Source organism: Tachyglossus aculeatus, chromosome 3 (assembly GCF_015852505.1).
Source record: "Tachyglossus aculeatus isolate mTacAcu1 chromosome 3, mTacAcu1.pri, whole genome shotgun sequence".
NCBI classification, from domain to species: Eukaryota; Metazoa; Chordata; class Mammalia; order Monotremata; family Tachyglossidae; genus Tachyglossus; species Tachyglossus aculeatus.
In genome coordinates this window covers 23,292,821-23,306,240 of record NC_052068.1, presented here as the reverse complement: position 1 = coordinate 23,306,240, position 13,420 = coordinate 23,292,821, and the positions used below count along the sequence as shown (strand labels likewise).

The window sequence follows — 13,420 nt, the reverse complement described above, 5'->3', positions numbered from 1 at the left end:
TCAAAACCTATTCTCCCTTCTACTTAGACTGTGAGTCCCGCATGGCACCTGATTATCTTGTGTCTACCCCAGCACTTAGTTCAGTGCTTGGCACATAGGAAGTGATTAACACATACCACAATTAGTGTTATTAGGGATGGACAACAAATACTCAGGTCTTGGAAAGGCACGTATTTCCTTCAGTACCTATCTTTCCTGTGAGTTGATAGTCCATCAGCTGGATAATCAGACCAGGAATAAAATACGGTAACTGGAAGTGGTTTGTATTCAGGTCTTGGAGACACTTTCATTCATTCATTCAATCGTATTTATTGAGCACTTACTGTGTGCAGAGTACTGTACTAAGCGCTTGGGTAGTACAAGTTGGCAACATATAGAGACGGTCCCTACCCAACAGCGGGCACACAGTCTAGAAGGGGGAGACAGACAACAAAACAAAACATATTAACAAAATAAAATATATAATATATATAACATATTATATATATATATATATATATATATATAACAAAATAAAATATAAAAATATAGAGACACTTATGGGGAGTCAGAGGACCTTGAGACCCTCAGCCTCACAGCACTTATGTCTCTGTAGCATATCCCTCCTGTCCGGAAGGTGGGAAGTGAAGGTGACTCCAGGTTCCCATTCAGGTAGGGGAGGAGGGAGAAAAGACGGAGGAGTGTTGTTAGGGGACAGCAGAGAAGCTGAGTTGCTATGGAGGCAATGAGCCACCACAGTTTCACGCCCCCAGTCCAAAATGCCAGCTCATTTTGCGTGACTTCCCACTTCCCATCCTCCAGGCTCTCCAAAGTCCCTGCTCTCCTGGAAGTGCATGGGGGTGTCTGGTGAGGGGCAGCTTGGATTTATCCGTTTTGGCCTCTGAGTCGTCAAGGCAGAGACCTGCACAGCTTAGACCGGCCCCTCCACCTCTTGGCTTCCTCTGGCTGAAATGTGTGGGCCGTTACTTAGAAGGAGCTGATAATAGCAGCAAGAACCCCACTTCCCCTCTGCGACCTCAGTTTTTCTCAGCTTGTCATCATTAAAATCTGACCCTCACCATGTTGCGTTGCCCGTCACCAAAGTGGCGGAGGGGGTGAGGGAGAAAGGATGTCCTGATGAGTCATTCATTCCAGACTTTTGCAGGAGTGAGTTGGGGGTGTTCATTAGGTGACCTCCCCGCCATTTCTGTATTGCAGCTTATCGGACAGATGATTGCCAGCCCTGGGTTTTGCCCGTTGTGAAGAAAGTGGAGCAGAAGATCGCTGGTGACAACACGCTGAACCATGAGTACCTCCCCATCTTGGGCCTGCCCGAGTTCCGAGCCAATGCCTCTCGCATAGCTCTTGGGGACGACAGTCCAGCCATCAAGGAGAAGCGGGTAAGTGTGCTTAGTACAGTGCCTGGCACCTAGTAAGTACTTAACAAGAAAGAGAAGCTGAGGAAGCAGCTTGGCCTACTGGGTAGAGCATAGGCCTGGGTGTCAGAAGATCATGGGTTCTAATTGCGGCTCTCCCCCTTGTCTGCTGTGTGACCTTGGCCAAGTCGCTTCACTTCCTCTGTGCCTCAGTTCCCTCATCTGTAAAATGGGGAGTAAGACTGTGAGCCTTATGTGGGATGGGGACTGTGTCTAACTGGAGAAGCAGCGTGGCTCAGTGGAAAGAGCACGGGCTTTGGAGTCAGAGGTCATGGGTTCAAATCCTGGCTCTGCCAATTGTCAGCTGTGTGACTCTGGGCAAGTTGCTTAACTTCTCTGTGCCTCAGTTACCTCATCTGTAAAATGGGGATTCAGACTGTGAGCCCCACGTGGGACAACCTGATCACCCTGTAACTTCCTCAGCGCTTAGAACAGTGCTTTGCACATAGTAAGTGCTTAATAAGTGCCATCATTAAATGCCATCATTAACCCAATTATCTTGTATCTACCCCAGTGCTTAGAACAGTGCCTGGCAAATAGTAAGCGCTTAACAAATGCTATTATTATTATCATTATTATTATTATCATCAACAAATACCATTTTTAAAGAAGTGCTGGGCAGGGGTTGCTGCTCTCCCTTGGAAAGACATTGAGGGATTCGCTCGATTCAGGGCCTCACTTGGTTTTTTTTTAAATGGCATTTGTTGAGCATCGATGTGTCAGGTGCTGTACTAAGCACTGGAGTAGATACAAGCTAATTAATTAATTCATTAAATTATATTTATTGTAATAATAATAATGGCATTTATTATGCGCTTACTGTGTGCAAAGCACTGTTCTAAGCGCTGGGGAGGTTACAGGTGATCAGGTTGTCCCATGTGGGGCTTACAGTCTTCACCCCCATTTTACAGATGAGGGAAGTGAGGCCCAGAGAAGTTAAGTGACTTGCCCAAAGTCACACAGCAGACAAGTGGTGGAGCTGGGATTTGAACCCATGACCTCTGATTCCAAAGCCCAGGCTCTTTCCACTGAGCCATGCTGCTTCAAAAAAAAATTAACACTGTTCTAAGCGCTGGGGGGTTACAAGGTGATTAGGTTGTCTCACGTGGGGCTCACAGTCTTAATCCCCATTTTACAGATGAGGTAACTGAGGCACAGAGAAGTGAAGAGACTTGCCCAGAGTCACACAGCTGACAATTGGCGGAGCCGGGATGTGAACCCATGACCTCTGACTCCAAAGCCCGGGCTCTTTCCATTGAGCCACGCTGCTTCTCTAAGTTTGAGCGCTTACTGTGTGCAGAGCACTGTACTAAGCACTTGGGAAGTACAAGTCGGCAACATATAGAGACGTTCCTTACCCAACAACAGGCTCACAGTCTAGAAGCGGGGAGACAGACAACAAAACAAAACATGTAGACAGGTGACAAGCTCAGCAGGTTGGACACAATCCATGTCCCACATGAGGCTCGAAGTCCTAATCCCTGTTTTACAGACGAGGTAATTGAGGCACAGAGAAGTGAAGTAACTTGCCCAAGGTCGCAAAGGAGACAAGCGGTGGAGCCGGGATTAGAACCCAGGTCCTCTGACTCCCACGGCCATGCTCTTTCCACTAGGCCACATGGCCTGATGTCAGTGTATAAGCTCCTGTGTGGGCCAGAATGCCTCAACCTGATTAGGCCTACATCACTCTCCCTGTGCTAAGTGAGGTAACACACATCCATGGGAACTGTCTCCCTGACACGCACACTGACACACATTTTGTGCTGAGTATGAAAGGCTACAAGCCAGTTCCTCTGCTATTACCTACCGGAAGGCAGCTGAGCGCATCATCAGCAGTTCAACCCGCTGCCCTTGACTGCTCCTCCAGAGTTCCTGGCTCTGAGCGTTCAGTACAGTGCAGCATCTGGGCAATGAGGGAGGGGGGAAATGGGGATGGACAGCAGAGAGAGAGGGATAACACAGGGAAAGAGCAGCGTGACAGTAGTGGAAAGAACACGGGCCTCGGAGTCAGAGGACCACCTGTCAGCTGTGTGATCTTGGTCAAGTCACATAACTTTTCTGTGCCCCAGTTCCCTCATCTGGAAAATGGGGATTAAGACTGAGCCCCATGTGGGACCTGGATTGCGTCCAACCTGATTATCTTGCGTCTACCCCCAGTGCTTAGGACTGGTGCCTGCCACAGAGTAAGCTCTTAACAAAAGCCATTGAAAAAAATGAAAGGGAGAGAGATTACAGGGTCGCCAAACACCATACACCACACACCCCCTCGAGCCACAGTCGCACATCTGATTTGGAGAAGTAGATAAACTCGGGCCAAAGGACTGCTTCTCCTTGGGAAGCTTGGGAGGTGAGAGGGTGAGCTATCCCAGGACAGGGAGTCAAGCCTCTAAAGTGCCTGGCTCATAGTAAGTGCTTACCATTACCATTTGGAAAAAAAGTCTTAAACAAGGTGAGTTTGGAGATTGCCCCCCTCTCCCAAAATGGTCCTCAACCAGGGGAGATTATGGATTGAGAAGCAGTGTGGGCTTGTGTATAGAGCACAGGCTTTTTCCTCTCCTCCTCCCCATCCCCCCACCCTACCTCCTTCCCCTCCCCACAGCACCTGCATATATGTTTGTACAGATTCATCACTCTATTTTACTTGTACATATTTACTATTCTATTTATTTTGTTAATGATGTGCATCTAGCTTTAATTCTATTTGTTCTGATGACTTGACACCTGTCCACATGTTTTGTTTTGTCGTCTGTCTCCCCCTTCTAGACTGTGAGCCCATTGTTGGATAGGGACTGTCTCTGTATGTTGCCAACTTGTACTTCCCAAGCACTTAGTACAGTGCTCTGTACACAGTAAGTGCTCAATAAATACGATTGAATGAATAAATGAATGAGTCAGAAGGACCTGGGTTTCAATCCCAGCTCTGCCATTTGTCTGCTGTGTGACCCTGGGTAAGTTACTTCAATTCTCTTTGCCTCAGGTTACCTCACCTTTATAATGGGAATAATAATGTGAACCCCATGTGGGACATGGATTATGTCCAACCTGATTAGCTTGTAGCTACCCCAGCACTTAGTACAGTGCCTGGCACACAGTAAGTGCTTAACAGATACTATTAAAAAAAATTGCCGTGTCTCCTCTCTGTGAGCCCAGTTTTGGAAGCTGAAGCTATTACACTGGAAAGCTTCTCTTGAACAAGAGAACAGAGTTCAGTCCTTTCTTACTTAAATGTCCCTTTGCCTGTAATCTTTTCAGCTTTGGCAGTTGAAACTGCTGACGAAAGCCCAGGGTTAATTGTTCAGCTGTAGGAAAGTCGTCACCTGAGCTTCTGTCCCATCTGGATGATTTGCTCTTGGAACAAGCGGTCACATTTCTTGTGGGGCCACTGCCCGTATCGCAGTGCCCTTGTTGGTCAGTGACCCCTGCCTTTTCTCTGTTCAGGTTGGAAGTGTGCAGTGTCTCGGGGGCACAGGGGCTCTTCGCATCGGAGCAGAGTTCTTGGGCAAGTGGTACAATGGAACAAACAACACAGCAACCCCTGTCTACGTGTCTTCGCCAACCTGGGGTGAGTGGTTCAACTTCGGGGAAAGGAGAAAGGGAGAATTGATGAAGTAGCATGGCCTAGTGGAGCATGGGCCTGGCACTCAGAAGGACCTGTGTTCTAACATTGACTCCGCCACTTGCCTGCTGGGTGACCTTGGGAAAATCACTTCACATCTCTGGGCCTGAGTTCCCTCATCTGTAAAATGGGGATTAAGACTGTGAGCCCTATGTGGGTCGGGGGAATGTGTGCCGCCCAATTTGCTTCTGTTCACCCCAGCGCTAGGTACAGTGCCTTGTACATAATAAGTGCGTAACAAATGCCACAATTATTATTATTGTTATTATTAAAACTAACCAGAGCCGCTGGGGAATGTGTGATTCAGGGATGACCCGGCAGGTAGGGCGGAGGCCGGTTTGGAGCAGCTGTGTGAGCCCAGGATGCTTTAACGTGCTCCAGTCTTTAAAATGCTCCAGGCCTGAGTCTACCTGCACCGAGCCCCCGGGCAAGGTGACTGGTGAAAGCTTGACCTGGGTTCGCAGCATGACCTAGTGGATAGAGCCGGGCCTGGGCATTATCCTCGACTCATCTCTCTCATACAACCCGTCACCAAATCACCTTCACAACGTTACTAAAATCCACCGTTCCAACTGCTACTGCCCCTCACTCGCTGAAACCAAAATACACAACTGAGGCAACAAGCTTAGGGAGGCTAAATCTACACACTCCGCTCCTCTACACCAACCTATCCGCTGGATCGCGACCACATCTATCTTGCTGCCGACCCCAGCGCGTCGTCCGGTGCCTGGCACGTGGGAGGCACTTAAATACCGCAAAAAAAGATGATGGCGAAAAATGGCTTCTTTATAGGGGTCAAAGTGAGATTAATTAGGACAAGCGGGTACGACGGGATTTAGGTACGAGGGGAGCTGACCCTTGCTGATCCCGTTTCAGAAGTCATGGATGGGCGCGGTGATCCCCTTTCAGAAAACCACCGTCAAGCAGTAAGCAGCTTACGCATTCCCATGAGGAATGCCAACTTGTACTTCCCAAGTGATTAGTACAGTGCTCTGCACATAGTAAGCGCTCAGTAAATACGATTGATGATTGATGATGATGGGAGCCAGAAGGCCCTGGATTCTAATTCCAGCTCTGCCACCTGTCTGTTGTGTGACCTTGGGCAAGTCATTTCAGTTCTCTGATTGAGGCCCTCTCATCTGTAAAATAGGGATTAAGATTGTGAGCCCCATACGGGACAGGGACTGTGCCCAACCCAATTATCCTGTGTCTGTCCCGGCACTTAAAACAGTGCCTGGCACGTAGTAAGCGCTTAACAAATAACCATTATTATTATTATTCTACTACCATGAGAAGCAGCGTGGCTCAGTGGAAAGAGCATTAACTATATTTATTATTATTATTATTGTTATTATTAGTGGAAAGAGCACGGGCTTGGGAGTCAAAGGTCATGAGTTCTAATCCCAGCGCTGCCACTTGTCAGCTGTGAGACTTTGGGCAAGTCACTTAACTTCTCTGTGCCTCAGTTCCCTCATCTGTAAAATGAGGATTAAGACTGTGAGCCCCACGTGGGTCAACCTCATTGCCTTGTAACTACCCCAGCACTTAGAACAGTGTTTGGCACATAGTAAGGGCTTAACAAATGCTATTATTATTATTTTTTTTAATTTTACCATGGCCTTTTGTCTGGCAGCCACTCTGATACTGGATGAAATGTTGAGTTTCCCAATTATAGACCTGGGGTTTTCCTGAGAGGAATTGTCTTTTTTCTTTCAGAGAACCATAATGGGGTCTTCATGGCTGCCGGCTTTAAAGACATCCGAACTTATCGCTACTGGGATGCGGCTAAGAGAGGGCTCAACCTCCAGGGCCTGCTGGAAGATATGGAGGTTGGTCCTAGGCAAAAGCTGCAAAGAGGGCACTTAGGGCAATCAGGAGAGGCAGGTTGGCTGGCGATGAATGGAGGGCTGAAGCTGTTTTTCCTTCCAGTTCATTCTAGTATTCAGCGGCTTGGGTGGAACAGGTTCAGCTCCCTGCTGCTTGCCTTTCATTGGCTCACCAACTCGCTAGTGATTCTGCTTTGTGACTTTTGCTGTTGTTGCCGTGGCTTCCAGTGAGAACTGACTGGTTTGTTCACCCCTTGGCAGAGTGCTCCAGAGTTCTCCATTTTCGTCCTTCATGCCTGTGCGCATAACCCAACGGGCACCGATCCCACCCCTGACCAGTGGAAGCTGATTGCTGACGTCATGAAGGTAACTGCCGTTGACAACATCTGTCTTGGTGGTGTTTGTTCATTCATTCATTCAGTCGTATTTATTGAGTGCTTACTGTGTGCAGAGCACTGTACTAAGCGCTTGGGAAGTATAAGTTGGCAACATATAGATACGGTCCCTACCCAACAGTGGGCTCACAGTCTAGAAGGGGGAGACAGAGAACAAAACAAAACATATTAACAAAATAAAATAAATAGAATAAATATGTACAAGTAAAATAAATAAATAGAGTAATAAATACGTACAAACATATATACATATATACAGGTGCTGTGGGGAAGGGAAGAAGGTAAGACGGGGGGATGGAGGGAGGGAGGAGGGGGAGAGGAAGGAGGGGGCTCAGTCTGGGAAGGCCTCCTGGAGGAGGTGAGCTCTCAGTAGGGCCTTGAAGGGAGGAAGAGAGCTAGCTTGGCGGATGTGGGGAGGGAGGACATTCCAGGCCAGGGCGATGTCGTGGGCCAGGGGTCGACGGTCGGACAGGCGAGAGCAAGGCACGGTGAGAAGATTAGCGGCAGAGGAGCAGAGGGTGCGGGGTGGGCTGGAGAAGGAGAGAAGGGAGGGTGAGGTAAGAGGGGGTGAGGTGATGGACAGCCTTGAAGCCGAGTATGAGGAGTTTCTGCCTGATGCGTAGGTTGATTGGTAGCCCCTGGAGATTTTTGAGGAGGGAAGTAACAGGCCCAGAGAGTAACATGCCCAGAGGTTTGCACACCTAAAGACTGCTAGTATGAGCCAACAACAGTTTTTGACCCCAAAAACCAAAACACACTGTCTGTGGACCTGATGGGGGATGGTGACCCTAGCGTGAAGGACTCTGGCCAAGTGGTTAAGCCCACTGTCTAACTAGAAACTGTGAGAAGCAGCGAGGCCTAGTTCAGAGAGCATGGGCTTGGGAGTCGGGACCTGTGTTCTAATTCCTGCTCCACCACTTTCATTCATTCATTCATTCAATTGTATTTATTGAGCGCTTACTGTGTGCAGAGCACTGTACTAAGTGCTTGGGAAGTACAAGTTGGCAACATATAGAGACGGTCCCTATCCAACAGCTGGTTCACTTGCCTGCTCTGTGACCTTGGACAACTCACTTCATTTCTCTGTGCCTCAGTTTCCGCATCGGTAAAACGGGTATTTAATGCTTGTTCTCCCTTCTACTTAGGCCTTGAGCCCCATTTGGAACAGGGACTGCACCCAACTTAATTAACTTGTATCTATCCCGGTGGTTAGAACAGTGTTTGGCTCATAATAAGCACTTAACAAATACCATAATTGAATACTATAATTATACCAGCATCCCAGAACCGTCTTGGGGTGGAACACTTGAACTGGGAAGGAGCCTGTGTTGACCTTATCCTTTAACCTTGCACTAGAATTGACTATCATGAAATTTCCTTTCCAGTTCCCCAGGATGTAGTTAAGTCTTGCCCTATAGTCTTGGGGAAAGCAACTGTCTAATCAGAATTTCTTGAAGGGGCTAAGACAGAGCAGGCTTTCCTTTTCGCATTCCCGTATCCTAGACAAATAGATGAGCTCTGATGTTGCAGGTTCTAGCCCTGTTTCTATGAAGCCGTGCTTCTCCAGCTCCCTGCAACTGAATGTCCCCTTGGTAGAGGGTGTACCATCCCCAATTGTTGAGAAGTGGTGTGGCTCTAGACTGTGAGCCCTTTGTTGGCTAGGAACTGTCTCTATCTGTTGCCAAATTGAACTTTCCAAGTGCTTAGTACAGTGCTTTGCACACAGTAAGTGCTCAATAAATTAAGTGCTTACTGCAGTGCAAGCGCTTAGTATATTGCTCTGCACACAGTAAGTGCTTAATAAATATGATTTAATAATAATAATAATAATGGTGGCATTTATTAAGCGCTTACTATGTGTAAATCACTGTTCTAAGCGCTCGGGAGTTTACAAGGTGATCAGGTTGTCCCACGGGGGGCTCACAGTCTTAATCCCCGTTTTACAGATGGGGGAACTGAGGCCCAGAGAAGTGAAGTGACTTGCCCATAGTCACACAGCTGACAAGTGGCGGAGCTGGGATTTGAACCGATGACCTCTGACTCCAAAGCCCGGGCTCTTTCCACTGAGCCACGCTGCTTCCCTGTATTTATTGAATGAATAAATACGATTGAATGAATAAATAAAGCATGGACTTGGGAGTCGGAAGGACCTGGATTGTAATCCTGGCTCCACCGAATAATAGTAATAATAATAATAACTGTGGTATTTGTTAAACGCTTATTATGCACCAAGCACTGTTCTAAGCACTGGGGTGGATAGAAGCTAATCAGGTTGGACACAGTCCCTGTCCCACATGGGGCTCCCAGTCTTAATCCCCATTTTACAAATGAGGTAACTGAGGCATAGGGAAGGTAAGTAACTTGCCCAAGACCACACAGCAGACTTGTGGCAGAGCTGGGATTAGAACCCATATCTTCTTACTCCTAGGCCCATACTCTTTCCACTATGCCATGCTGATGTATGACCTTGGGCATGTCACGTAATTTCTCTGTGCCGTAGCTACCTTATCTGTAAAGTGGGGATTAAGATTGTGTGCCCTATTGTGGATTGTGTGTCCAACCTGATTAGCTTGTTTCTACCCCAGCGCTCAATACAGTGTCTGGCATATAGTAAGTGCTTAACAAACACCATTAAAAAAAAAATATGCCACCGAGTCCAATCTACGAACAGCGTTGCCTGTGGAGCAGAGCCCTTCCCAAGGGCTGATATTTTCACTCAACAGAAACTCACGAAGAAGTGCAGGGCCTGTAGGTCAGGGACGTAGAGTGGTGCACAGTAGAGCAGGTACAGGGCTTGGCTGGAAAAGTAGCAGTTGCTGAGCAGTTGAGGAAGGAGTCATTGTCTGCGAGGGCGAGAAGGTAGTCAGAACAGGTAACGTCAGGGCTGGGAGGTGAAGGATTATCTCTCCTAATTGTCCTCTTCTCCTTGCAGCGCCGGTTTCTGTTCCCTTTCTTTGACTCAGCCTACCAGGGATTTGCTTCTGGAAACCTGGACAAAGACGCCTGGTCCGTCCGCTACTTTGTATCTGAGGGCTTTGAGATCTTCTGCTCTCAGTCCTTCTCCAAGAACTTTGGGCTGTACAGTGAGTGTTCCCCAGACAAATGCCGTCAACCATAGCTCACGGCCGGGGCTGCAGCAGCAAGCAAAGCTGGTGGGGCCGCCGGACAGGGGTGGGGAAGGGAGGGCTGGAAGGGTTTGTTTGACATTTCTTTCTCTCTCTAGATGAGCGGGTGGGAAACCTGACCGTGGTGGGGAAAGATGGTGATAACGTCCTGCGTGTCCTTTCCCAGATGGAGAAGATTGTGCGCGTCACTTGGTCCAACCCCCCTTCTCAAGGAGCTCGCATTGTGGCCACTACCCTTACCAACCCTGAGCTCTTTGCCGAGTGGTAAGGTATAGGGAGGAGTGCGTTGGGAGGGGGAGGGAGGAGCTGTTGTCCTGAAACCAGGCCGTTTCATCCAAGTTGTTCCCAGATGCGTTTGTTCAGCACTTACCATTAGCCCAGAGGTTGATATTCTAGGCCACCCATTTCAGCGTTCTTAAAAATGGCTCCCCAAACATAAGGGAGATGCCGTCTTAGGGGGTCTGCCTTCAGGTGCATTGGTGGCCTGTCAGGCTCCCTTCCATCATTCTCTGGTGGTCCACTTTCAGTAACTATCAAAGGGGAAGGAGAGCAGTCCAGTAGTCCTCTACCCCTCTTCCTGGAAAACCCTACATTGTTTCTTTTCATCTACACTTTCGAAAACCCCATTCCAGTCCCGGGGATGGTAGCTTTGTCCCTCCTCCCTCCCCTAGGCCTTTTATTGCTGGCTTCAGAGTTGAAGGGGCCATGGTGGAGAAAATGGGATCAGCAAGGGGAGCCTGGGGATTGGAGGACAGGGGCTCCTAAATTGGATTAATGAGTTTAGCAGACGAATTCCACGTGACGACCATGGCTCTCTTTTGGATGGTGAAGTGATCCCTAGTTCAGAGACTGTCAGAATGCTAAGACATGCTGTTGTTTTTGCTAGTATATAGATGGTTGGCTTATTTGCTCTGTTGATTTTACATGGAATGAGGGATGCCCCTCTACTGCCCTCAGAAACTCCTGCTAGGTTCTCCTTCTCTGTCTCTCGTAACATGGGACCAAATGCAAGCATTGTGTTCTATTTATCACTTCAACAAGTGGGAGGGTGTCCTTGGGCCCCCTTCCAGAGTGCATCTTTCAACACCTGCCTAGAGCATTTTGTTTGAAAGCCAGTTCTTTTTCAGTTCATTCAGTAACCGTGAACTTAAGCTCCTTGGATCCCTGCCCCAAATAACGGTTCATTTCCATCCCCTCTCCTCTAGGAAAGGTAATGTGAAGACAATGGCGGACCGAATTTTGAAAATGAGATCAGAACTCCGGGCACGACTGGAAGCCCTGGGCACGCCAGGAACGTGGAACCACATCACTGAGCAGATCGGAATGTTCAGTTTTACGGGCCTGAACCGTAAGTCCCTTCAGACCTGCTTCTGAGTTGCCCAGGCAGGTGCATTCTGGCTGCAAGAAGTAACCAGAAGCCTAACTCAATCTTGAGATCTCTTCCTTGATCTCACTCCCTCCTTTCCCCATCATGCAGTCATTTGTAATATGATATTTGTGGTATTTGCTAAGCGCTTACTCTGTGCCAGGCACTTTTCTAAGCACTGGGGGGGTTACACACACAATGGGTTGGATACAGTCCCACTCCCACATCAGGCTCACAGTCTTAATCCCCATTTTACAGATGAGGTAACTGAGGCCAAGAGAAGTGAAGTGACTCACCCAAAGTCACACAGCAGACAAATGGCAGAGCCGTTTATGACTCCCAGACTTGTGCTCTGTCCGCTTAGGTCATGCTTTGTCCTAGTGCCTAAGGAGCCACAAACCTGAATAGAAAATAAAGTCCAAATCACTCCAAACGATAAAAACCAAGGCCATATCTGGATTCTGGGACTTGTGAGAGGCAGGGAGATTTGAGGCTGGTCACTCACTGCGGTATTCGTTAAGCGCTTACTATATGCCAGGCACTGTACTAAGCACTGGGGTGGATACATGCAAAGTGGGTTGCACACACCAGGCTTGGGGTTAGGTGTTGGGGTGGCTGGACAAAAGCAGCTTTAATGGAGGGGGTCTTAAAGCTTTCCACTAGAATAGCCTAACGGTCATTTGAACAGCCCCAGTGTTCGGGGAGGGGCTGGAGGGCTGATTTGAATTGGGGCAGAGTTGGTGTGGCCCCCTGCTCCTCTGACAGTGACTCTTGGTTGACTTGCAGCTAACCAAGTGGAGTACATGATCAAAGAGAAGCACATCTATCTGCTGCCAAGTGGCCGCATCAACATGTGTGGTCTGACCACCAAGAACCTGGATTACGTGGCCACTTCCATCCATGAAGCCGTTACTAAGGTCCAGTGAAAGCCACCGCTGCAACCAGCGTCACCAAAGCTGCTTTGTGTAATGTGTCCATTCTCTGCTTGTGTGACTGTATTCATGTGTAGTTGATTTTAAGAACATAAATGGAGCGGGTGCCATTGTTCAAAGTGGCTTTGGAGGCTGGAAAGCCTACACCAAAGCTGAAGAGGGGCAAACTATGTCAATTAAAAAATGTAAGACTTAGACATCCTGGCCATTCTATCATAATGAATGGGTTTTTAGCTTTCACTTGCTTCTGTACGGGTATTGTTAAGGATGGACTCCAAACATCTTTGCCAGAAAGCAAAATCTTTTCCCCAAAATCAGTCTTGAAGGAGCTCATTGTGATTGTAGCTGTTGCCCAGGTCATTAAAGAGAACATTTCATCTCTCTGCAGACTCCGTCTTACTTCCTTGCTCTCTGTCTCCTCCGGCCCCGAGCTTTCAAACTCTAGAAGGGAGCGCTGTGTTGTAGCACTTTCCATTCAGGCTATTCAGTAGCACAGGGGGGTGGATGAGAGGGCAGGCAGTGCTGTGACTGGACCAGTTGAGAAAGGGAGTAGTGGTAATGATAATAAAAATAATAATAATAATATTAAGCACTTACTATGGGTCAAGCCCTGTTCTAAGTCCTGAGGAAGATGCAAGGTAATCAGGTCAGACATAGTCTCTGTTCCATACAGGGTTCAGAATCTGAGGGAGAACAGATATTGAATCCTCACTTTACAGATGAGGTAGTTGAGGCTCTGAGAAGT

At 48.1% G+C, this 13,420-nt stretch overlaps 1 protein-coding gene across 1 annotated transcript in view; it reads left to right on the top strand.

Annotated features, from left to right (window-relative positions):
* Positions 1-13,058, top strand: part of GOT1 (glutamic-oxaloacetic transaminase 1) — a 29,397-nt gene extending 16,339 nt beyond the window's left edge. The window contains exons 2-9 of the mRNA XM_038744070.1: positions 1,198-1,379; positions 4,854-4,977; positions 6,748-6,860; positions 7,119-7,223; positions 10,185-10,335; positions 10,476-10,641; positions 11,583-11,725; positions 12,530-13,058. Of these exons, the coding sequence (XP_038599998.1) occupies positions 1,198-1,379; positions 4,854-4,977; positions 6,748-6,860; positions 7,119-7,223; positions 10,185-10,335; positions 10,476-10,641; positions 11,583-11,725; positions 12,530-12,669 (1,124 nt within the window). The 3' untranslated portion in view covers positions 12,670-13,058. The remainder of the gene's footprint in view (positions 1-1,197; positions 1,380-4,853; positions 4,978-6,747; positions 6,861-7,118; positions 7,224-10,184; positions 10,336-10,475; positions 10,642-11,582; positions 11,726-12,529) is intronic.
* Positions 13,059-13,420: the final 362 nt, after the last annotated feature.